Source organism: Phragmites australis, chromosome 13 (genome assembly GCF_958298935.1).
Source record: "Phragmites australis chromosome 13, lpPhrAust1.1, whole genome shotgun sequence".
In the NCBI taxonomy this organism is placed as follows: Eukaryota; Viridiplantae; Streptophyta; class Magnoliopsida; order Poales; family Poaceae; genus Phragmites; species Phragmites australis.
In genome coordinates, this window is record NC_084933.1 from 22,752,707 (window position 1) to 22,777,584 (window position 24,878).

At 43.9% G+C, this 24,878-nt stretch overlaps 3 protein-coding genes across 3 annotated transcripts; 2 read left to right on the top strand and 1 right to left on the bottom strand.

The window, feature by feature from the left end:
* Nucleotides 1–1,449: 1,449 nt before the first annotated feature.
* On the top strand, nucleotides 1,450–15,331 carry LOC133889537 (probable metal-nicotianamine transporter YSL12). The gene is made up of 2 exons (XM_062330022.1): nucleotides 1,450–1,470; nucleotides 14,804–15,331. The coding sequence occupies exons 1-2, from the start codon at nucleotides 1,450–1,452 to the stop codon at nucleotides 15,329–15,331; spliced, it is 549 nt and encodes a 182-aa protein (XP_062186006.1).
* On the bottom strand, nucleotides 15,301–17,012 carry LOC133889384 (large ribosomal RNA subunit accumulation protein YCED homolog 2, chloroplastic). Its single transcript, XM_062329919.1, has 7 exons — nucleotides 16,742–17,012; nucleotides 16,452–16,640; nucleotides 16,224–16,313; nucleotides 16,057–16,143; nucleotides 15,854–15,934; nucleotides 15,714–15,759; nucleotides 15,301–15,626 (listed from the first exon to the last, which is right to left on the bottom strand). The coding sequence occupies exons 1-7, from the start codon at nucleotides 16,910–16,912 to the stop codon at nucleotides 15,538–15,540; spliced, it is 753 nt and encodes a 250-aa protein (XP_062185903.1). The 5' UTR covers nucleotides 16,913–17,012; the 3' UTR covers nucleotides 15,301–15,537.
* Nucleotides 17,013–18,944: 1,932 nt separating this feature from the next.
* Nucleotides 18,945–19,882, top strand: LOC133889538 (uncharacterized). The gene is made up of 2 exons (XM_062330023.1): nucleotides 18,945–19,334; nucleotides 19,382–19,882. The coding sequence occupies exons 1-2, from the start codon at nucleotides 18,945–18,947 to the stop codon at nucleotides 19,880–19,882; spliced, it is 891 nt and encodes a 296-aa protein (XP_062186007.1).
* The last annotated feature ends 4,996 nt before the right edge of the window (nucleotides 19,883–24,878 follow it).

Genomic DNA, 24,878 nt, shown 5'->3' on the forward strand with positions numbered 1-24,878 from the left:
TCACCCATGGTTCACGTTCAACGATAGTCCGCCAAAACTATTGGATACGTGCGGCCGGTTAACAATTACCAAAGAAAGCTTCAACGGACCGTACTCGATTGTCGCGAGTAATTACGTAGGAAAGGTGTTAGCGACAGCCGCGATATGCCGATGATAGGATAAGAATTTGGTGATTTCTTTGGTTTTGCTGCTGGATTTGTTTGTAGGGATTATCGGCCCCCTCTGTCTCTCCCTCACTCTCACAGAGAGAAATGGTGGTGGTGGAGGCGTCCGGTTGACATTATACTATAGGCATATTCAGATTAGATTGCCACTTTCACCTTTTGGGGAGAATAAAAAATGTGTGGTATGGAGCTCCCAGGTCAGGGAGAGACGTCATGAGCATTTCTGAGAGGCACCTATTTATTTCACCTCGTCATCGTTCTTAATTCTATAATTGATAACAGAGTCATGTTAAATCATTAGTTGACTTTAACCAGTTTTATGATATATAGACGACAATATAGAGATATGAGAAGATTTCGATCTTTGAGGGTCGTGACTATGCTTGTTGGAAGGTATACACGAAGGCTTATCTCTTAAAACAAGAAAATGCTATATGAGAGATTACAGAGTTCAACTATGAGATCCCTGTTGCTCGCACTTCTCATGTCCAAATTGAACAATATGAAGCCAACAACAAGATTAGAAATATATTGTTCAACAGTCTAAGTCGAAATGAGTTTCATAGGGTTTAGTACCTCTGTACAGCTAGAGAGATTTGATCTACTCTAAACAAATCAAGTCTAGGCGTCAGAGCACATACAATCAAGAATATTATATATTTGTGTAAGTAACCGGAGAGTCTTTGGATGCTATATTTGCAAGATTTGATGGAATTATTAGCAACCTTAGATCCACTGGGATTTTGCTTATTCCTAACATGAGAGGGCTATCAAGCTTCTCTATGCTCTTGACGGTAGCATATGGGAAGTAAAAATCTCTAGCATTGATGAGTCGTCCAGTTAAGAAATATTGACTTGTGATGAACTCTTCAACAAAATAAAATCAACAAAAATAACTAAGGCAACTAAAATAGGTCTAGAAAACCCCTTGTCTCAGAACATGACGTTGGTTTCAGGACCTAGCAGTGGTAGTCAGACTAGAGTTGATATTTCTTATGATAACCCCTCAACAGGTGGATTTGCTTTGTCTTCCTAAGTCTCTATTACAAATGAGCAGATGAATGTGCTTGATAATGAGGATCTTGCCTTGATCATCAAGAAGCTCACTCACTTCTACAATAACCGATGAGACCGGAGAAGAGATGGTTCTCATGCTTGTTGTAAATGTGGTGACACCACTCACTTCAAGGCGGACTGCCCCAAACTCAAGAAAAAGGAAGGCCGCAACCATGACCACGACAAGCACAAGAAGAATAAGAATAATTTCTTCAAGAACCGCGGTAAGATGACCAAGAAGGCGGTCAAGGTAGTTCCACGGGCTTTTATGGCGGCTCTCAGCGACATCGATACTTCCTCAAGCGAGGATGAGAGCTCGGAGAAGGAGGAGCATCCTGTGAAGAACAAGAAGAAGAACAAGGACTTCACCGGTCTTTGCTTCATGGTGGACGACAACAACAGCGACCCGAGCTTGATCCCTCTGAGGTATTGTCTTCCTATGACCAGCTTGAATGATGACATTGTTATCCAAGATATGTTACTTAAGAAAGCGGTTCGTAAGTTGAAGCAGCTTAGGTGTAGGTATGAGCCTGTGTCGACTAAGGTTGCTTTGCGTAGGTCCAGGGAAAAAGATGAGGAATGTGAGAGTTGTTTGGTTGTCATGAATGGACTTGCCGAGTTTTAGACTCTGCATGCTCAAGTTAACAGTCGGCTTGAGACTGCTGAGAAGAAGCTCCTTGAGAAGGAGTCTAGACCTACTCTTTTAGGCGCTTGCAAAAATTGCTCTTTGGTCACAAAGGATGTTGAAGTAAAAGCCAAGCACATTCAAGAGCTAGAATCTAGATTGGAGAGTGATAAGTGCTCTAAGAATGTGCATCCAAACTGTTCCACCTATATAGTCTTTAAGGACAAACACAACTGGGTAAGAGGACAAGTTCAGAAGTCCATGACCGAGAATGAGTAACTCCTTTCTCTTGTGGAGAAGTAGTCAGAAGGCAAGGGCAAAATAAATTTAATCTTGCTTAGGACCAAGATGTGTGCTGATAAGGCATGTTTGGCTCTCGGGTTGGGTTTTGATATGGTGGCTTATAATACGGTTGGTAAGATTGTTTTCACCACACCTACTACCGTAGAAGCTGAAAAGTCTAAGATCAATGTCAGACCACAACCCATCAAGAAGAAACTGACACCACAACTCACCAAGAAGAAACCCACACCACAATCAAAGAGAGCTCCATAGCCTAAGATGAAAGCTCCTATGAGAGAGTCTAGAGTGACCGACAGTCAAATTCCTAAGAGATGTTACCATTGCACCTATTGTCAAAGAGAGAGTCATCTGGTTGGGTTTTGCTTTTATCGTGGGAGAGATAAGCGGCGTGAGTGGGAGTGAAGTACTCGGAACATTTATCGCCCCTCTTTTGGTGTACATGAGTAATTTTCTCGCTCTTACGAGTTTTCGGTGCTTTTCAATTTTCTCCTAGAGGTGGTGCCGGTGTGGATCTTACCATGATTTATATGGTTTTGGTTCACGTGTCAAGAGCTTTGAGTCACAACACTTTAGCACCACGTTTTCCTCAATGTGGTACTCGACCCAGCGTGAGAGTGTTGATTGGTATGCACCTACTTTTACTACTGCTTCACAGAGGATGACCCAGTACTGGATTCCTAAGAGGTTTTTGTCTAACCTCAGTACTAAGATATCCACCTACTATTCTTCTCTTCTGTAGATGGCAGGCGGAGGCCTGGAAAACAAGTGGCTCATTGACTCTAGTTGTTCATGTCATATGACCAAAGATTCATTATAGTTCTCCAGCCTCACCTCGACGAAGTGACACGAGTACATCACATTCGGGGATGATAGAAAATGCCAAATGTATGGTAAAGGTAAATGAGAGTTTCACTCTCAAAGTTGTGGCCTTGGTGGAGCACCTAGGATACAATTTGCTTTTTGTATCTCAGCTGTTGGATGAGAACTTGGAAGTGTGTTTCAAGTGTGATGCTTCTCGTTTCTTGATTCTTCAGGTGCTTTGATTTGCTAGATTTCTCAAATTGGGGGAGTTTTTGGAGCCAATTTTTCTGAGTCTTTTCATTCTTCTCAGTCTTTAATTGCTCAACCCTCTTTTGAGCTTTAGATGTGGCGTAGAAGGCTAGGACACATGAGTTTTGATTTGCTCTCTCGTTTGAGTGCCCTTGGCTTGATCTGAGGATTATCCAAGCTCAAGTTTGAGAAGAATCTTATTTGAGCTCCTTATCAGCATGGCAAGATGGTTACCGCTTCTTACCCACCAGTCAATCTAATGATGACTGAATAATTGGGAGAACTTTTATATGTGGACACTATTGGTCCATCCCGAGTTCGTTCAACGGGTGAGAAGTTGTATGTACTTGTCATTATTGATGATTACTCTCACTATATTTGGTTGTTCTTTATTGTGAGCAAGGATAAAATGTTTTCACACTTTCGAAACTTAGCTTTGAGATTATTCAAGGAACTCCCTGTTGCATTGAAAGCAATTCACAGTGATAATGACGCTGAGTTCAAGAACTATCTCTTTAATGTTTTCTACCTTGAACATGGCATTAAGCATCAATTTTCTATCATACACGTTCCTCAGTAAAATGGCGTGATTGAAAGAAAGAATTAAACTTTGGTTGAGATGACTAGAACGATTATTGATGAGTATATGACTCCTAGAAAGTTTTGAGAAGAGGCTATTAGCACAACTTGCTATATCTCCAATCGAATTTTCTTGCGCTCGATTTTGAATTTGATTTCTTATGAGTTGCACTTTGAGAGGAAGCTGAAGGTTCCATATCTGAGAGTCTTTAGTTGTCGTTGCTTCATCCTAAAGCGTGGCAATATTAATAAGTTCGAGTTGCATTCTTTCAATGGGATTTTTCTTAGGGTATCTCTTCATGGTCATACTCACAAGGTTTATAATCTTGACACTAACATCATCATGGAGTCCTGTGATGGGACCTTTGATAATCAACCTCTTGTGTTAGCCCTGTTCTTAAGTGTATGAGAAACGATGACATCATAAGAGGGGGGTGAATTAGGATACTTAGAAACTATTCCGCTCTAAAAACTTCACAAGATACACCTATCTCAATTTTTATCTAAATATGCTTTAAATTTATCTAGTGTGCCTACTCTACCGCTTAAGAGAATTGCAACCTACTCTAGCAAGGTAAGTTGCAAATATGTAAATGTGGAAACGTAAATAAGTTAGAGAGACAAACTCGACACAAGTGATTTTTATCTTGTGGTATCGATAGCATAAATATCACATCTAGTCCATGTTGGAGCTCCACCAAAGATATGCTCATGGTCGGCACCCGGTCACGGCTATTGAGCCACCAAGTCACAAAGACAAGGTCTCAACCCGGATAAGCCACCAAGCCACTAAGACCAGACCTCACCACAAGCATCTCTTCCGGTCACTTATCGTCGTGATCACTTCAGAGCTTGAGCCACCAAGGCAAGGGTCTCCATGTCCCTATACACGTGTCTTGCCGTCGCTCCACACCAAGTCAGAGGGTCAAAAAGTTTGAGCCACCGAGACCCAAGATGTTGATAACTCACCAAGACTCTAAGGCACCAACATACCACTAGATATAAGTTAGGATCACTCCTTGATCCCTTCTTCAAGCTGTAGCACCTAGCTACAACTCACTATAGTCCTATAAACACTAAACACTCTTTAATCTTGTGCTTAACCTCCTTGGATAATCACTTTTAAGCACTTTGGTGGCTTGGATGTCTTATCAAGTGTGCATGAGTTTCCTCTAGACTTCAGCAGCATGCCACACACTCAAATGACTGAGTGGAGAGATATTTATAGCCTCAAAAGATGTTTTCCCAATGACTCAGAAAAGTTATTAACATCGGATGATCCGGTGGGAATAATAGTATTAACACCAGATCATCGGGTGAGTACAAACTCAGAAACTAGCAGTTGGAACTCCACTCACAGACTCTGTGAATACCGTACATTCCGATGTGTCTTCAAATCCATCACCATACATTCTGGTGAGTTATCTTGAGCCAAAACGCGCCACTTCTTATCTATGTAAAATACTCCGGTGCATTGATTTTCAGAGCACCGGACCTTCCGATGGGTTGTTCTTCATTCTTCAACATTTGCAGTCACAACTGTAAGAAATGCTCTGGTGCTATAATCCGGTGAGCATAAACCAAGCATCGGACCTTCCGGTGGGTTGATCTTTAGTCTTTGCACTTTCATTCTTCTCTGCAAGAAATGTTCCGTGCTATCCAGTGCAGATCATCGGACTATCTGGTGAGGTCATTAGCCTTTTCTCCTTTGTCAGAAATACTCTAGTGAGTTTAACACACAGAGCACTGGACTTTCCGGTGAGGCTAACAGTTGGTGTACATGAGTCTTTTCCTCGCTTCCACTTACGAGTCCCTAGCGCTTTTCAGTCACTTTCTAGAGGTGTTGCCTAGCGTAGATTTTGCCGTGACTTATATGGTTTTGGTCCATGTGTAAGAGATTTTGAGTCTCAGCGCTTTGGCGGACCACATTTTTCTAATCGTTGTACTCGACCTCAGCGTATTAGGCCTATTTTACATGCACCTGCTTTTACCACTTCATGGCAGATGATCCGGTACTGGATTCCCAAGAGGTTTTTGACTAACCCCAGTACTGAGTCATCCACCTATTATTCTTTTCATATGTAGGTGACAGGTGTAGACCTGGAGAACAAGTGGCTCATTGATTCTGGTTGTTCGCACCATATGACCGGAAATTTATCATGGTTCTCTAGCCTCACCCCAGTGAAGTGACACAAGTACATCACATTCAGGGGTGATCGGAAAGAACGGATGAAAACCAAAGGTATGGTAAAGGTGAATAAGAGTTTCACTCTCAAGGATGTAGCTTTGGTGGAGTATCTGGGATACAACATTCTCTCTGTATCTTAGTTGTTGGATGAGGACTTAGAAGTGTATTTCAAACGCAATACTTCTCGAGTTCTTGATTCATCTGCCTTTTTGATTTGCATATTTCTTGAGTTGGGAGAGATTTTGGAGTCGATTTTTCTAAGTCTCTTTGGTTCTTCTCGTTGCTTGATTGCTTAACCTTCTTTTGAGCTTTAGATGTGGCATAAGAGACTAGGGCACATGAGCTTTGATTTGCTTACTCGTTGAGTGCCCTAGGTTTGATCTGAGTTGAGAATAATCTTGTTTGTGCTCCTTGTCGGTATGGAAATATAGTTGTTGTCTCCCATCCACCAGTCAATCTAGTGATGACTGAACGACCGGGGGAACTTCTCCATATGGACCTTGTTGGTCCTTCTCGGGTTCATTCAGTGGGCGGGAAGTGGCATGTTCTTGTTATTGTTGATGACTTCTCTCACTACTCTTGGGTCTTATTTCTTGTGAGCAAGGATGAAGTGTTCTCACACTTTCGAAGCTTAGCTTTGAGATTTTTCAAGGAACTCCCTGATGCATTGAAAGCAATTCGCAGCGATAATGGCACCGAATTTAAGAACTATCTCTTTGATGCTTTCTGTCTTGGTCATAGCATTGAGCATTAATTTTCTGCCCCACGCATTCCTCAGCAGAATAGCGTGGTTGAGAGGAAAAATCGCAATTTGGTGGAAATGGCTAGGATGATGCTCGATGAGCATAGGACTCCTAAGAGGTTTCGAGTTGAGGCCATTAGCACAGCATGCTACATCTCCAATCGGATTTTCTTGCGCTCGATCTTGAATTTGACTTCTTATGAGTTGCACTTTAGGAGGAAGTCGAATGTTTCACATTTGAGAGTTTTTTTTATTGTCGTTGCTTCATCCTAAAGCATGGCAACCTTGACAAGTTTGAGTCGCGTTCTTCCAATGGTATTTTCTTGGGTATTCTCTTCATGATCATTCTTACATGGTCTTTATGAATGTACTTAAAGTCGCCTAGAGGGGGGTGAATAGGCATTTCTGAAAATTAAAACTCAGCAGCGGATTATTCAGAGCCCGGATACTCCGGTGAAGGTCGGATACTCCGGTAGTCCGGATTATCCGGTCTAGTCTGGATTCTCCAAGTTATACAGGATTTTGAAATCAAATGAATCTAAGCAAGTTTACTAGAATCTAAGAGATACCACAGGTTCTACTATGAGTAAAATACTTAAACAACAATAGCCTGCAGTAAGATTCTCACGAATAATAGAATTTGGGAAAAATCCCAAAACTACAACAATTAGTAAAGCTTGCACAAAATAAGGAGACAAGAATTTATCCTGAAGTTCGGCCACCTCACAAAGAAGTGCCTACGTCTCCGTTGATGAGCTCACAAAGAGCCAGATATTTTTCAACCCTATCCTCTCATAGTGACCACAAAGATCAAACTAGGTTTTATTACTCAAATCGATGGTGATTACAAACTTGCTGTGGCACTACACAATTCTTATGTGCTCTACGGGCGACGCCTTGCAGTCTAGGAGCACGAGGCTCCAAGAGAAAAGATCATAAATGAGTGCTTGATGACGTACTCAATGCTCAACAACTCAAATTACTCTTCCAAACTCAATCTCTCAATTTTGTAGCAAACTAAAGACTAGAGAGGTTTGGAGGGCTCTTGAATGCTCTTAGGAAACTTTTTTCAAGGTGTAGCTTAGCAGCAACAGCAAGCATTAAATGCAAGGAGGTGTTGGGGTATATATAGCTGACCCTCAAAAATTAGCTATTACTGTTCTGGTTCAGCTAACCCGGAGTATCCGGTGAATACCGGAGTCTCCGGCCATAATTCCAAAACGGGCTCAGAACAGTGTCAGAACTAGCCGTTACGGTTCTGTTGAACTGTCTGGAGTATCCGGTGAACACCGGAGACTCCGGGTGGCACTTAGTTGCCACAGAGAAAAAGCCCGGAGACTTGCCGAACTCTCCAGCCTCTCCAGGTACCGGAGTATCCGGTGAACACCGGAGACTCCGGATAATATAAATAAATAAAAGCTAACCGAGACTCTCTGGCGGAGTCTCACTCAGAGACTCCGGTCGAAAACTCCAACTACCGGAGTATCCGGTGAAAACCAGAGACTCCGGTCATTTTAAAATAAATGCTTAACCGAGGTTCTCTGCCGGAGACTTTCTCGGAAACTCCGGCCAAAATTCACCAAGTACCGGAGTATCTGGTGAACACCGGAGACTCCGGACAATTAAAATTAATTCGGAACCGAAACTCTCTGGCGGAGTCTCACTTGAAGACTCCGGCCTAAAACACTGAGTACCGGAGTATCCGGTGAACACCGGAGACTCCAGACTCAGAACATTCTGCCTAAATCCCGATGTCCATGAGTGAATGTGTCTCTCAACATTTGGTTCTAATAGGTTACTTTGAGCACTGAGACACCATCAAAACTAACGATTGCATCCCACTTGATAGTACGGCTTTCCTAGACTCAATTTCAAAGATAAAATCAAATTAAATCCTATTGAGTACTACAAACCACTTCTCTTTTCTTTTCGAGGGACGTCAACGTCGTATATCTTCACCAATGAGACTAAAACATGTTCATAGCTTTAATAAACTCATTAGTCACTTAATCGTTTTGTCATCAATAAGCCAAAAGCCACTTAGGGGGCCTAGATGCACTTTCACTTTAATCTTGACACTAACACCATCATGGAGTCATATGATGTGACCTTTGATGAATCAACACCATGTGCTAGTTCTGCCTTTGAGTGTGCATATAATTAAGAGATGAGAGAGAGCATCTTTGTAGATGACAACCTTTCAGGTCTCTGTGAGGACGCGGATGATCCACTACTTCCCTCGACCACACCTACTTCAAAGCTAGCAGCTGCTTCTTCTACTCTAGCAGAGGGTCCTACAGCGTCTACTTCCACTTCAGCTGCTCTCGAGCCTGCACCGGCACAGGTTGAGGGGGAGTTCACCTCTATGCGTGAGACCCCTCAACACATTCAGCGGCGACACCCTCCACACATGATGATCGAAGATCTTGATGAGAGGGTAATGAGGTCCAAGATCGCTTCTAATGCTCATTTTACTCTGTATTCGTTGCTTCTTTTGAGCCCCATGATGTTGGACATGCTTTACCTGATTTGAGTTGGATCAATGCCATGCATAAAAAGCTTGAAAATTTTGAGAGAAATCAAGTTTAGATCCTTGTAGAGCCACCCCCTAATGTTCACACCATAGGCACAAAATGTGTTTTTAAAAACAAACAGGGGGGATGGGTCTGTAGTGAGAAACAAGGCTAGACTATTAGCTCATGGTTTCACTCAGGCTGCTCATAAAAAAGAGAGAAACAAAAACAACCTACCATATGAAAGCCTACACTAGGCATTGCAATAGATTGAAATATGCATATGTAATCCTAGACAAGGCAAATAAGCTACAACAACTGAAACATTTTGCATCTAGCTCCATTACATCTTTTACCTTTGGATGAGGATTTGAGTATATAATAATCATGATCTTTATTAATGCGCTCAATCTTGTGTATTTGACTTCTTTGCTTGAATCTACACTCCATCTTGTAACCAAGTCTCCAAATCTCTATAGTCGCCTTAGACTTCAAGTCTTCTTTGAAACCCAAACCGCTTGGGGCCCTTCATGTTGGTGATGACTTTCTTGGAAACCCAAATAGGTTGGTTCTTAATTAGAAATAAAGATAGCATAAATATCATTAAGTGCATTGAATTTTTTAAGCTCTTTTGATTGTTTCTTAAGGACCCTTTGTTGCTCATTAATCAAATCAAGAAGTTCTTATTGAGAGGGGTATCCTCATCGGATTCATCGTCACTTACATCACTTTCCATACCGTTAACCATAATGCACTTGTATAATGATGATTTGCGTGATGATGACGTTGAGTAAGAGCTTCTCTTGGAGAAGAGGGTGGCGAAGATCTCATCACTTGAACTTGAATCTTTATCTTCACTCACCCATCTTCCCATGCTTGCAAATACTTTGGCTCTTCCCTTTGTCTCCCTCTTGCTCTTGGTCTTCTTCTCCTTCTTGATGTCATCAATTGTTTTGAAAAATGTTTTTCATAAAGATTCAGTGATTAATCTTGTCATTGATCTTCTTGATGTTCTTCTCCACTTGAGAGATGAGCTTAGCGACTTCAGAACCAATCTCTTCATCACTCGAGGTGCTTTGCTCATCGTCATCGCTTTTTTCATCTTCATCTTCATCATCTTCGTTTGAGCTTGACTCTTGCTCTTGCCTCCTCACCGTTGCCTTCATGTGTTGACATTGAGCTTGTTTGCTTGTGAGAGCGTGGTTTTTGGTGTCGGATGAGGAAGAAGCTTCCACCCTAATATTCATGGTCATCTCATGGACGGTGATCTTACCGAACACTTGGAGTCATTTTCTTGATATCATTGTTGTCGTAGATGATGGAGAGTGTCAACTTGTACTTTAGAAGAAAAGCTTGAAGTATTCTTCTCACCACTTGATTATCATCAATTAGCGTCAAACATAACCCATTGATCTCATTAACAAGAATATTCAAACGTGGGTACATGTCATCACACTTTTATAAAGTAGTTGTTTGATACCATTGAGTTTAGTAACTAATACATGATATTTATCATTGCGCACATTCTTTGTGCCTTCATGTATTTCAATGAGACCAGTCCAAATATCATGTGCATTGGTGAGAGAATAAACACGATTAAATACATTAATATTTAAATATGATAAAAAGATACTATTCATCAATGCATCTAATTGTCTTTCCTTGTTGGTAATGTGAGGTCCCATCCCTTCCTTGATGACCCTCCAAATATCTAAACATTAGGCTTGCAAATAACAAGACATTAGAATTTCTATCGGGGGGAATTTGTGCCGACAAAGAGTGGGGCACTATAGGAATCCATCACAACCCCGAACGTCACAACTCTAGGCAGTTAAACCTTATCAATAGCACGAAACTCTGATACCACTTAGAAAGGATCGGTGATATTCTTAGAGGGGATGAATTAGAACACTTAAAAACTAACCTAATTGGCTCCAAAAACTTCAAAAGATAAACCTATATCGATTTGTATCTAAAAATACTCTACATTTATCTAGTGTGTCTACTCTACCGCTCAAAAGATTTGCAACTTATAGCCAATCTTAGCAAACCACTCTAGGAAGGTAAATGCACAAAGGTAGATTGCAAGTATGTAAATACGAAAACGTAAATAATGTAAAGAGAGCAAACTCGGCACAAGGGATTTTTATCCCATGGTATCGATGACATAAATGTCACCCTAAGTCCACGTTGAAGCTCTACTAAGGATATGCTCCCGATCGTCAAGACTCTTCCGACCATGACTCTTGAGTCACCAAGTCACAAAGACAAGGTCTCGACTTGGATGAGCCACCAAGTTACAAAAGTAAGATCTCACCACTAGCCTTTCTCACTATCACTTGTCGCCGTCTTCACTTCGAAGCTTGAGCCACCAAGGCAAAGGTCTTCACGTCCCCATACAAGCGTCTTGTCGCCGCTCCACACCAAGTCGAAGGGTCAACAAACTTGAGCAACTTCGGCTCAAGTTACCGACGAATCACAAAGACTCTAAGACATCGGCATACTACCCGGTACAAGCTAGAATCACTTCTTGATCCACACTATATGCAGCAATCACCTAGCAACATTCTTTTTAGGCCCCTAGGAAACAATCACCAAATTTGAAAATCCAGCAAAAGGTAGGTATCATGGTTAGAATCAAGCCCTAAGTTCCACAACAAACCAATCCATATTTTAACCCCACACAAAAAATTGATCTTTAGGAGAAACACCAAAAGCTAAAGGAGATTATCACCAAATGAAGAAAACCTCCAAGTTGATGAATTAGAGCAAAAGAATTCAATATCTAATTGTGTACTTTTGAATTCAATATGTAATTGTGTACTTTTGTACATTATTTTATGCCTCTAGCAACTAGAATATTAACTCCAACAAGGTGGAAAAATTCAGGTCAAGCACAAAAATGGAAATTGTAGTCAAGATTGAAAACTTATTTAAAAACAAGGGAACCAATAGAGAGAGACTAGAATAAGGGGAATTCAAGCATATGCAAAAACATAAACTTCATTACTCAAAGAGGTAAGAATATTTTAGGCAAATTACAAATATTTTCCTCTCAAAACTCACACCTATTACGTAGGCTAAGCACTCATTATTCATCACCTCTAAAACCCTAGCACTATGCTCTCAAATGGGTGACACAATGGGCTCAAGTGGCTGGTTTAAACTCTTTTATAGCCATACATCTCTATTTATAAACCTAAGAAACTTGACCCCTAAATTTCCTAGTTTGTTAAAAAAGACTCATCTCTTGTAGTATATTCATATCTACTATCCAGGGTATTTTGGTTCATTTCTCGCTCCTTCCATCGAACAGCCACGGCGTCTTCACGACTTACCTTCATCTCAACGTAAGCTTCACGATGGTGCCACATACTCCTCTAGACCTCACATGGTTTTAAGGCTCAATCGTGAAACCTTCTGCACGCTTCTCAAAGCGTGACTCACCACTGGCTTACACCTTAAGCAAGCGCTTTGATGTCGACACGTATACTTCGTCTTACGATTCTGACTGCCGACAAGTCTCTCCCGCTCCCGATCTCTCGGGCCACATTGTCACTTGCACTAGCATCCGTAGAACTCTTAGTATTCTCTAATCTAGACTCTAGCTTCTTTATACACTTGTCTTTCACTTCAGAATCTTTTGAAACCAAATGGCAATTCTTGCAAGCGTCCAAGAGAGTAGACCTAGACTTCTCCTCAAGGAGCTTCTTCTCGGCACTCTCAAGCCGACTGACGACTTGAGCATGCATATTCTGAAGTTTGGCAAGTTCAGCCATAACAATCAAACAACTCTCACACTCCTCAACATCAGATCTAGACCTAAGCAATGCAATTTCAGTAGACACATACTCATACTTAGGTCTAAGATTCTTCAACAAACGCACGTATTTCTTAAATAACCTATCTTGGTTAACAAGAGCATCATTTAAGGTATTGACATGAATGGAGAGCTGATCGTAGGAAGGTAATACCTTGGAGGAATCAAGCTCGGAGTTGTTGTCGTTATTGTCGTCCGCCATAAAGCAGAGGACGTGAAGTCCTTGGCTTTTTTCTTGTTCTTCACTTGTTGTTCCTCCTCCTCCGAGCTCTCCTCCTTTCTTGATGAGGTGTTGATGTCGCTGAGAGTTGCCATAAATGCCCTAGAAGTCGTCTTGGTCGACTTCTTAGCTATCTTATCGCGGTTTTTATTGAAGAAGGACTTCTTATTCTTCTTCTTATACTTGTTGTAGTCGTGGTCGTTATTCTCCCTCTTCTTGAACTTAGGGTAGTCCGTCTTGAAGTAAGTGGTATCATCACACTCAAAATAAGCACGGGAGCCCCCCCTCCTCCGGTCTATTCTATTGTTGTAGAAGTGGGTGAACTTCTTCACGATGAGAGCAAGGTCCTCATCATCCAGTGCATCCACCTGCTCCTCTATAATAGAAACCAAGGAAGATAAAGTAAAACCACTCGATGAGCTGTTAGCACAAGAAAAGCTAGTTCGAGCTTGATTGCCACCATTTGGTCTGAAAATCAACGCCATGTTCTAAGACAAGGAGTTTCTGAGATCAATCTGAGCAGCCTTGACTATCTCGATAGATTTGAGCTTACTCAAAAGTTCATCACAAGTTAACGTGTCATAACTTGGTGACTCTTCAATACTCGAGATCTTTACTTCTCATATGCTACATTCAAGAGCATAGAGAAGCTCGATCACCCTCTTATGGTCGGAGTAGGGTAAAACACCAGTGGAACTAAAGTTGCTCATAATTCCATCAAAACAAGCAAACATAGAATCCAAAGATTCACGGGACCTTGCACAAATATTTGGTATTCTTGGTTGTAAATACTTTGGCGTCTAGCCATAATCTTATTAGTACCTTCATGTAAAACACTCGGAGTAGTCCAGTTCTCATGGGTGGTTCGGAGGTGTTGAAGCCTGTCAAACTAATTTTGACTCAGGCTAGTGAACAAAATATTTCTAGCCTTATTGTTGGTCTCATGATGTTTGATTTGAACCTGAGTCGTGCGAGCAGTAGAGATCTCGTAGTTGGAATCAACTACTTCTCATATTACACCTTCCTTGGCTTAAAAGATAAGTCTCACTTCGCACCTTTCAATACCAAAAGTCTCTTCCATCGAATAACGAAATATCCTCACTTCTCTTCATATCGTCTACAGATCACAAAGTTGATTAAGATCAACAAGTGATCAAACCGACTCTGATACATATTACAGGACCGAGATAGACGACTCGAGGGAGTGAATAATCACCTTACAAATTTCTTGTGAAATAGATGGCTTACTCCTTGTTCACCCAACGCACTTCAAAAAGAGAAACACAACAGAAATTTAGACTCAACCCGGAAGTTTCGATTCAAAAACTAAATTTGAAAATCTAACAAAAGATGGATCCCATGGTTGTAATCAAATCCTAGATTCCATAGCAAACCAATCTATGTTTTAACCCCACACAAAAATTATATATTTAGGAGAAACACCGAAAGCTTAAGGAGATGATCATCGAGTGAAGAAAATCTCCAAATTGATGAATTAGAGGTAAAGAAATTCAATACTCAATTATGTACTTTTGTGAACAAGTCCCGCGGCGGCGTGCTGGTCGGCCTCGCCGCAAGCGGCATCGTGGCCACCGCTGCGGACCTGATGCAGGACTTAGAGACCGGGTACATGACGCTTGCCTCGCCGCGGTCCATGTTCATCAGCCAGGTGATCGGGACCGCCATGGGCTGCGTCATCGGCCCTTGCGTCTTCTGGTTCTTCTACCCCGCGTTCCACGGCGTCGGCACGGAGGGCAGCGCGTACCCGGCGCCCTACGCACTCATCTACCGCAACGTGGCCATCCTCGGCGTCGACGGCTTCTCCAAGCTCCCGAGGAACTGCCTCGCGTTCTGCTGCGTCTTCTTCGTCGGCGCTATCGCCGTCAACGTATCGAAGGACCTGGCGCCGAGGAAGGTGGCGAGGTTCATACCGCTGCCCATGGCGATGGCCATCCCGTTCTACATAAAGGTTATCTTCGCTTATTTATTCTCTGCTCTGAGTATAGTTAACCGTATGACCATTTTTCTGGATTCTGCATATGAGCAGCCACTGGGTAATCATGCCCCTTGATCTTTATTCTTTACATTACACATGATCATCTTAGATTCACATATATACCATTCAAATCATATAGCCAGTAGGCTGCAAATCACCCAACTACCTTCTGGCTGAGCAAGTGGTAGCGATTTGCATTCCAGCATCATTTTGCAGTAGTATCCGCTGCATGCAGCATTATAGGATGAAATTCCCTTGGTACCTCAGAGATGTGCAGTATTTCAGTTAGCCGCTTTATCCAGAGTTCTCTTCAGATCAAGAAGTTTTGACCACCTTTGGCTGGAACTCTTCTTCTTCTGGTTACCAGCGTCTGTGGATTTGAAATACAAACAATCTTGACAGAGATCTCTAAATCAGAAACTGAAAATAAGTGCAGATAATCTTAGCAAGGGCGTACATTGCCATACAACCGTAGACTTTTCGCAGGCCTCCGAACAAGAACTCTGCATATGATGACAACATATTAATCTGTAACATAACAGGTAGTCATCACTAATCAACATGGCATGCTGTAGGCTGTAAGGGCCGTTATTTCACCTTAGCCGATGCCGTTAATCGTACAGTCTCTTGGATTACCGAGTCTAGATCAATCTCTTCTCCTGGTCTCACATAGATGACCTGTTTACAAGTAGAAAGAAGCTGTGACAGTATCCTGAGTTCGTGACTCTCAGACTGATTGAAGTGCTGCTTCAGAAGTTGGAGTAAGAACAGAAATGTGAGTGCTGCTTCAGAACTCATACCGATGGATCGCTGTCACCGAGATCAGGCAGCCCACTCTGATTTTTCCTGGATGAGGACAGAACCGTGAGATCGAAGTGCTCATCGATCTGCAGAGCAAGACCATGTCAGTTCTGACTAATGCTTCTGAGTTAGTGCAACATGAAGAATTCAAGTCAGAGTACAGTACGTCTGTGCAGTAGGGCGAGGAGCAGGAGTCACATATTTTTCTGAACGATGTGAGGACTCGCCCTTTTATCGACATCCCAAACTGAGTGTGCTGAAATCAGATCACACAAATATCAGTTCTTGTCTGCATCTACCTACTTGATCCGAATCACTGCATGTTCTTCAGACGCAGCAATTTGAGGTTTTTCTTCAGACGCAGCAATTAGATGCCGTAAGCCGAGTCAATTACCTGCTGAACCAGAAGGTGCACGAGGACATCAGCATCCGTCTGCCCGTCCTCGATCAGGTCGTCCAAGTGCAGCTGCCGCAGCGTCAGGTCGAACTCGCTGCTCCACTGATCCCCTCCCCCGCACGACGTTCCGACGGAGACGAGGCTCTGCCGCGCGCCGGTTCCCCTCCGGCGGCTCCTTCGGAGGCTCTGAATCGAAAACAAGCAGCTAGCAGACGATGAGCTGCCGCAGATCATCGAAACAAACCATCCTCGGCTCATCCGAGCAGCAGTCCAGTAGAAGTATGCACCTGTGTAACTTGGGCTTTCTTCAGTGGCTCAGTCCGGTAAGCATCGTCTTCAGTCGGAAGCCGCGCTTGAACGGCGAAGTTTCTGCACCTGGCGCGGCTTCGGTTGCATGGGAACTGCGTCGTGATCGGGTTCGGCTGCAGCCTCAGCGGCTGGTTGCAAGCTCTTGCCATGATCTTCGGGCTGTGCAGCCGAGGTTGGACTAGACCGCGCTGGCGCGAGTGCTGGAGATACTACTGCTACCTTATCAGCTTATCTTTTGCTCCACCGTGGCATTGGTGACATGTGGCATTGGGTTAACGCACGTAACAGCTAGCGATGGCAATTGGTACGGGTAGTCCTCTCATATCTGTATTTGTCGATTTTTTATCTATCTATTGCTATACTTACGAACGCTTGCGAGTGAAAAGTTTACTCTAAATGCGTTACTCACAGGTATACCTGTTTACTCGTGAGGCGTGACTACGGCGACGGCGAGATATGACGGTGGGATGGGCTAAGGCGACATGGCAGGGTGGCACGGGGTGCCAACAGCGAGATGGGGTGGGCCGGGGCGGTGCGATATAGAGCAGTGACGGCACGATGGGGTGAATCAGGATATGGTATTTATATGATGTAGAATGTTAGAGTTTGGAGATGAAATATTTATATAGTAGGTATACGGGTTTCACGGGTATAGATATGTCTTATCTATATACGTACTCACATACCCGTTAGGTAGTATTTTTTATTTATGAACATATCTGTGAGTACTATTTGCTATTAATATTCTATCATATTCAAGTATTTATTCGTAAGTAAATGAATAATCAGGATAAATTATCATCCCTAGTAACAGCTTCAAGAGGCACTGAACCACATAGTAGTGATACCCTTCATTTTTTACATATTACATATATGCCCTTCATGTATGTATTTTTTTAAGTCTCAACATTTAAGTACAAGATGTAGTATATGAATACACGTTAAACGCATATCATATTGTACACATGTACAACATATATACGCACCATTTGTCGCTAAGTTACAAAGACAGGCACATCACAATCTTATTGTAGCTTAGTACGCATGAGGCTAGTGATTAAGTAGAACAGCCAGATGCGATGCAGGAATTAAACCCAGATGAATAAGATGAGCACCATCGCTCTCAACGACCGAGCAAAGCTCGTTCTTCCTTCATGTATGTTATGATACATATATCACTGATGTTTGCGTTACAAAATAATTGACCGAGCTGTGCTACTAAATTTCATGATGAATTAGCCAGGATTGTCATTAATGGTTAATGACATTTTGGACTCTCGTAATTGAGATTTTCGTCAAAAAAAGGGCAAAGGCAAGATTGGTGTAGTGTTGAGGCGGGGTAGCGGGAGCCTAGAGGTAGTAGTCATCATGGATTAAAATTTTGTCAAAATTTTAAAATTTTATAAATTTTGAAGGGAATGAAATATCTAATTTTTGAAGAAAAAAAATCACTGACATTTAGTACTCACGTAGCAATGGACGAAAATTCGACGAAATTTCGTAAATTTCATTCTTTTCTGCCGGTGAAAAGAAATTATAAGACAAATTGAAATAGCTTGTAGTTGTTAGACTTAATCTTGTTGTACGTGTTGCTTTATGTTCAGTGCATCGTTGAGTTCAAATTAGTAGTGTTCGTGTCTGTCATGCAGCATGGCGTAGTGGCCAGGACCTGTAAGTGCAAGCAGATCGGCAGCCATGACGTGAGTGTGGGTATGTGTTGTGGTGTGCGGCCAGGTGCCTGGTCAAGACATGGCGAGTGCTTAGGAGAAAATCAGCAGATGCATGTGTTTGTTAGTCTGATCAGTCATGTAGGCGCACGTTGGCTTGGAGTTGTGGTGATCTGCATGTAGAGAGATGTGCCTTGCATGTAGGAAGGTGATTAGTGGCCACGGGAGAGTTTGGTCGGGTCGTGCGGCCAGACATGGCTCAACCAGTGTGTGCGTGCGTGTTTATTTAAGTCGTTGTAATCACCGCGTTCATGATGCTGTGGTGAAGAGAATAGAAGTGCTGTGGGCGCTGGTGTGCAGTGCCGTGAGAAAGAGACTTCTCGTGTGTGCCTCTGCTTGTGAAAGTGTACGTGTTTACCATACACCTGAGCGATCATAGAGTTTCGTGAGTTCGTGAGGAGACTGATCGATTTGGTCATTTCCAACAAGTGGTATTCAGAGCCTTGTTCGAGAGATGGCGAAGATCGGTGACGGCAGCAAGGCTGTTGCCGCCGACGGCGACGACGACAACGAGAAGCTGGTGGTGCAGCAAGTGAAGGAGGCGGGGGTGACACTACGTTACCCCATGCTTCTGGAGAACAACTACGGCGTGTGGGCAGTGAAGATGAAGATCTTCATGCGCGCACAAGGTGTGTGGGCGGCTGTGGAGAGCAAAGGTCCGGTTGATGAGAAGATGGACCAAATGGCTCTCGCCGCCATTGTCCAAACTGTGCCGGAGGCCGTGGTGATGGCCATTTCTGAGGAGGAGACGCGAAGAAGGCGTGGCAAGCTCTCGAGGAGATGCACGTCGGTGAAGAGCGCGTCAAGAAGGCCCGAGTACAAACCCTCAAGAGGGAGCTTGCTGGTATGTACATGGGCGATTCCGAGAAAATTAATGATTTTGCTTTGAAGGTCACCACAATCGTGAACGAGATTCGCTCTCTCGGCACGAAAGTGGAGGAGATCACAGTCGTCGAGAAGCTCCTGCATTCTGTCCCCGACAAGTTCCGACCCCTCATCAGCACCATTGAGCAATGGGGGGATGCGGAGGAAATGTCGGTGACGGAGACGATTGGGCGCTTGAGGGCGTTCGAGGAGTCCTCAAAGGGGCGGCGTCGTGATAAGGAGGTGGAGCAGCAGCTGTTGGCCGCGTGTGCTGAGCCACGGCTGACGCGTGCGGAGTGGGAGGCCAAGGTCGCTCAAGAGAAAATGAGCAACGATTGCTCCAGCAGCAACGGCAACAAGACCGGTGAGAAGAAGTACCGCGGCAAGTTCGACAAGTCCAAGATCGACTGCCGCAACTGTGGTGAGTTCGGACACTTCGCCGATGAGTGTCCTGTGGAGAAGAAAGTGCTGAAGGGTGTGGCGCAACTCGCTATGGCAGATGCTGACGATGAGCCCACACTGCTGTGAAGGCTAGAGGACGTCAGCCAACAAGATTAGGGGGTGATTGTTAGACTTAATCTTGTTGTACGTGTTGCTTTATGTTCAGTGCATCGTTGAGTTCAAATTAGTAGTGTTCGTGTCTGTCGTGCAGCATGGCGTAGTGGCCAGGACCTGCAAGTGCAAGCAGATCGGCAGCCATGACGTGAGTGTGGGTATGTGTTGTGGTGTGCGGCCAGGTGCCTGGTCAAGACATGGCGAGTGCTTAGGAGAAAATCAGCAGATGCATGTGTTTGTTAGTCTGATCAGTCATGCAGGCGCACGTTGGCTTGGAGTTGTGGTGATCTGCATGTAGAGAGATGTGCCTTGCATGTAGGAAGGTGATTAGTGGCCACGGGAGAGTTTGGTCGGGTCGTGCGGCCAGACATGGCTCAACCAGTGTGTGCGTGCGTGTTTATTTAAGTCGCTGTAATCACCGCGTTCATGATGCTGTGGTGAAGAGAATAGAAGTGCTGTGGGCGCTGGTATGTAGTGCCGTGAGAAAGAGACTTCTCGTGTGTGCCTCTGCTTGTGAAAGTGTACGTGTTTACCATACACCTGAGCGATCATAGAGTTTCGTGAGTTCGTGAGGAGACTGATCGATTTGGTCATTTCCAACAGTAGCCACACTAGCGAGGCAGTTGCACGTGGCAACATCATACCAGGCGGCAGAGTACTGTACTTTTTTCCCGAGGTGATGTACAAATCAAATCACCCGGTGAAAAGCTGAAGATCCATTGTTCTAATATAGCCTGAGACTCTTGAAATCAACTGTGATGTGCGTGAGAAATCCAGGTTTCTACTCTCAAAAAAGAAGAGGAATTTTTGGTGCACCTTGATGCTACATAGACCCAAGGCAAAAGGAAGAACTAGTATGCGGTGAGCCTCCAGCAAGCGAACGAGCGGCTCGGTTCCCCCTTTAAACTACGCCACGGGCCGCGTGGTCCTGCGGTTCTCTTCCGCGAGCCCCGCGCGAGGTCTGTCTGCGGCTGGAGCTCGCTGCTCCCACGTTGCGCCTTCTCATTCCTCTCCATTGCATATCTTTGATCCTCCTCTCGCACGTAGGCGGCCTCAAAGCTTCAGCTTGCCTCCCCCATTCCAATTCGAGAACTATCAATTCGATAGCACAAGCCTTCAATTCGCAGCCAAATTTTTTGGTTCAAGACTACAAACTTTCGATTCGAGTGTCAACTTCTAATTCACTAAAAAACTGATTTGGGGAAGAAAAACCTTTTGATTTGAGAAAAAGTTTGATTTGCGGGAAAACTTATGATTCGACTCCAAAAATATCCATTCAGCTCCAAAAACTTTCGATTGGAGGGGGATCCGTTTCGAGGAAAAATTCCCCATTCACGGCAACAATCTCAGATTGGGAGGAGGAAGGAATGGGAAGAGAGGGTCCAGCTCCCTTGACGGTGGCACACAACTCAGGAAACCATGGCTCCGTGGCTTGAGCAGCAGCACGTCGACGAGTTTTGCGGGGGAGGGGGACAGAGGAAAAGCCGTACTTGTGGAGATAGGATCGGACACGCAGTACGGCGGCGGCCGCTTCCGCCTGCTAAATCGGGACCGTGAGATGTAGATCGGACGCTTCCAGATAACCCGTGGGTGGACGGTAAATGAGATACCAATCACCAACGGTAAATGAAATGACGATCGCCACCGTGTCGTGGTGTGCTGCGGCCAACGCCACCCCGCCGGAGAGCAGGGCAGCGACGAGGGAAGCCGGGAAAAGGAACGCGCCCTTCCATTGACGAAAACAGCTCTGGCACCCCGCCGCCGTCGTCGGCCGCGGCACCATGCACCGCAGCCTCTACCCCGTCGCGTGCGGGTAGTGCCGCTCGGCGGTGACCACGCACTGCGTCGCGGCCGTTTCCGACGCGGTGTGGTGCCTGATGGCGTTCCTTGGGAGGAGTGAGGCGGCCGGAAGAAGCGGCGCCAGTTGCGTCCGCGCGGTGACGACCGCGACGGTGGGATCTAGCGCGAGTTTCAGGGTGGGTAGCATGGGCATGGCGCCTTCCCCGTTTCGCAATAAGGTCTACTGCAAGAAGGCAACGACGACCGAAGTCTAGATTAGCAGGTCCAATGCAATCTGAATAAGAAGTATATCTGGCTGAGAGATGTGGCAAATGGTATTTCGGGAAATTGAGCATTTAGAACAGAGGATAAGTGTTAATCAATATTTGGTCCAGCTCCTCGTAATCTTCACTCCTTAACCTCGAATTAGGATTTCCGTAATTTCAAGCCACGCTAGTAAAACAAGCCCGAATTTCCTAAGCCTACATGACGAGGTTATTGGGCCTATTGTTTGGAGCCAGGCCAGACCACTCAACGGAATTTATATTGTAAAGTTATTCCCTTCCGACAGCCGAATTTATGTATTTTTATATTCGAAAATAAAAAATACAAAATTAGATGTTTGTTTGAAAAAATTGTAAAAGTAGGCTAATGTCGCCGGTTGGAAAGGCATGGATGATAGGTTTCAAAATTAAAGATTTCACCCTTCTAACAAACGCGAGGCTAAAAAAAGCGCATTGCGGCCGTTGGTTTTAAAATTCAAAATACTATCGAAATAATCATGAAACATTTTGAAAAAATATATGTTCTAAGGATATTATGATCTAACTCTAAAAAAATCATCAAATGGCATCTTTATTTTTTTAAAAAAAACTATCACCCGCTCTTCCATTAGACGATAGTAGCCTATTTCTATAATTATTTCAAATGAACACCTAATTTTTATTTTTATTTTTGAAATCTAAAAATTAAAAAGCTCTCGACATCCTCGGGTTACAACCAATTCATTTCGAACCGTGGTATACCCGCCCGGCCCAGCCCAAAAGTTTGGAATGTGGATCCGGGCCCTTTTCTCACTCTAATCCCGAGCGATCACGAAGACCATTCGACTGATGGCAAGACAAGTCAAGCAAGCAACTACTATCCTCAGTTGATTAGAGTGCTTATGATGGAACCAGTTTATTAGAGTTTGAATCTTAGACTTGTATGAGTGCTTATATTTTTTTAGTATTAAATCTTAAGAGAAATATTACATGTGAGTGCATCTAATGGTCAAAGTGTATGTATACATCACGTGATTTAATGTCTTTAATTTTATTTAGTTGTCATCTTTGATTGTGTTTGCGAAGGGATTGTAGTTCTTTACCGTCCCCTATGTGTCGTTTGTGCTCTGGCTCGGCTGGCTCCTTTGGTGACGGAAGAGGCGGTGTCGTTTTCCTCTTCCTCCAGCGTGGGCACGGCGATGGCCGATGTCTGTTCAGCAAGTCTAATACATCTCTCCTGCAGACGTTGTCTCTTGCGGCGTGATACTTTTGACTCAGGCGCCTCCATCAGCATAGGCGTTGCCCTGTGCTGAAGCTGGATGGAGTTTCGGTTCCCGTCTCCGACAATTGTCACCGACGGGCTTCGGCACGGCGATTCGACAAGCCAAAGAGACAACAAAATAGTAACATGGTCCTGTGTGCGTTGCTATGTAATTTGACAGTGTCACGGGGCCTGTTGTAATCCTGGGGATGTAAGCAACATTTCGTAATATAATATAATCCCTTCACTAAAAATAACTGATGGCGAGGCAGATCGGACGGCCAGTTTCCGTCTATTATTCATGGTGGCATAATATACGGTCCTGATCCTACTGTGCTGGCTGCTGGGCAACTTGCGTGAGGTCGGCTGCGAGCACATGGACAACACACGCGATCCATCAGTCGTGTCAAGCCCGGGACATCTCTTATCTTTATTCGGCGCCGAATAAACGTGCTGCTAGCCGGTCCACGTCCTCGTCATTTTTGTTTTACCGTTCGATCCATGCATCCAGCGGCTTTCATTCATTCGGGCGCGTGAGTAGTTGGACCTGCCGATTTTTGTGCCGCGCCTGCCTAGGGCGGCCGGCAGTTGCTCGTGTTTTCACCGTGCTTCCTTTAGTGTGGAACATGCGTACCTGTCCAATTTGCTTCTCGCTGCTATGCGGCAAGTGCATACTTCTCATTGGTTGGTCATCCTTCTGCTGGTTCTGTCGGCCGTGGGTAAAAAGTCTACGGGTCATTGGAGGCTCCGGTCGTCGGTCCTGGTGCTTTGCTCGTTGCTGTTTTTTTTCTCCTCTCGTGAGTTTGTCTTTCTGCTTTTTCTCTGTTTGGTGAGATCTTGTGTCCTTCTTGTTTATTTTGTTTGTCTTTTTTCTCCGGTTGCTTCATTGGGGCTGATTAGATTTTTTTCTGATTTAATTCTTATGAATGATTTCCTTCGGATTTAGGGTTATGTGTCGGTATGTGTTGTTTCGATGTAGAGATTTTGGTTCAAATATGCTAATGTTTCTGTGGTTGAGATGCTATTTTTTGTTCTTATTTTTGTTTGTGTGGTCCGGTTCCTTTCACGATGTGTGTGGTCTTCGGGTTCGTGCGGGTGGGAATTTAGTATATTTATCATCTCTTTCTTATTACACTTCTCATTTGCGTGATGTTTTGATTGGCTGTTTTGGGGCTGCTTTTTCCCCGCCGGCCGGAGGGGCCTGGCCTTGCTGATTTTGGTATCGGCTAGGGTTTGCAAACTCCTATTCATGTCGCTTTCATACTTGCCTAAACACTTCGTTTGTTTTTTGTTTTGGCTCGTAGGTTTTGTTGGAAAGGCCAGTGCTCACGTGCGGTGGTATTGCTTGTCGCTTTTGCTCTGATGGGTTTGTGCTCTTAGTTTTATTTTGTGAGGGTTTTTCGGAAGGGTGCCAGATGGTTGGTGTAGGGTGAGGTTAGTGTTAGCTAGTGTTTTTTCTCTTTTATCATATGTTTTGATTTTTTTAAGGTTCTTTGGCTCATTGTGCTTACCTTTGTGCTTTTTTGTGTTGTAAGTCTATAATGTAGGGCTCCTTTGCCTCCGCCCACAGCTATAGCCTCTTCCAAAGGTAATGTTTTCTCTCTCATCTTATTGCAATTATTTTTTATTTAATGTTTTAGTTTTGTCCGTTGGGTAAGGGGTGCTT

Coding starts and splice junctions, on each gene's coding strand:
- LOC133889537 (XM_062330022.1), top strand. CDS start 1,450: ATGACCAAGAAGGCGGTCAAG. Junction 1,471..14,803: donor TGACCAAGAAGGCGGTCAAG/GTAGTTCCACGG, acceptor TTTGTGAACAAG/TCCCGCGGCGGCGTGCTGGT.
- LOC133889384 (XM_062329919.1), bottom strand. CDS start 16,912: ATGGCAAGAGCTTGCAACCAGCCGCTGAGGCTGCAGCCGAACCCGATC. Junction 16,314..16,451: donor TGCACCTTCTGGTTCAGCAG/GTAATTGACTCG, acceptor ATCTGATTTCAG/CACACTCAGTTTGGGATGTC. Junction 15,935..16,056: donor TCGGTGACAGCGATCCATCG/GTATGAGTTCTG, acceptor ACTTGTAAACAG/GTCATCTATGTGAGACCAGG.
- LOC133889538 (XM_062330023.1), top strand. CDS start 18,945: ATGGCGAAGATCGGTGACGGCAGCAAGGCTGTTGCCGCCGACGGCGAC. Junction 19,335..19,381: donor CCTCAAGAGGGAGCTTGCTG/GTATGTACATGG, acceptor TTTGCTTTGAAG/GTCACCACAATCGTGAACGA.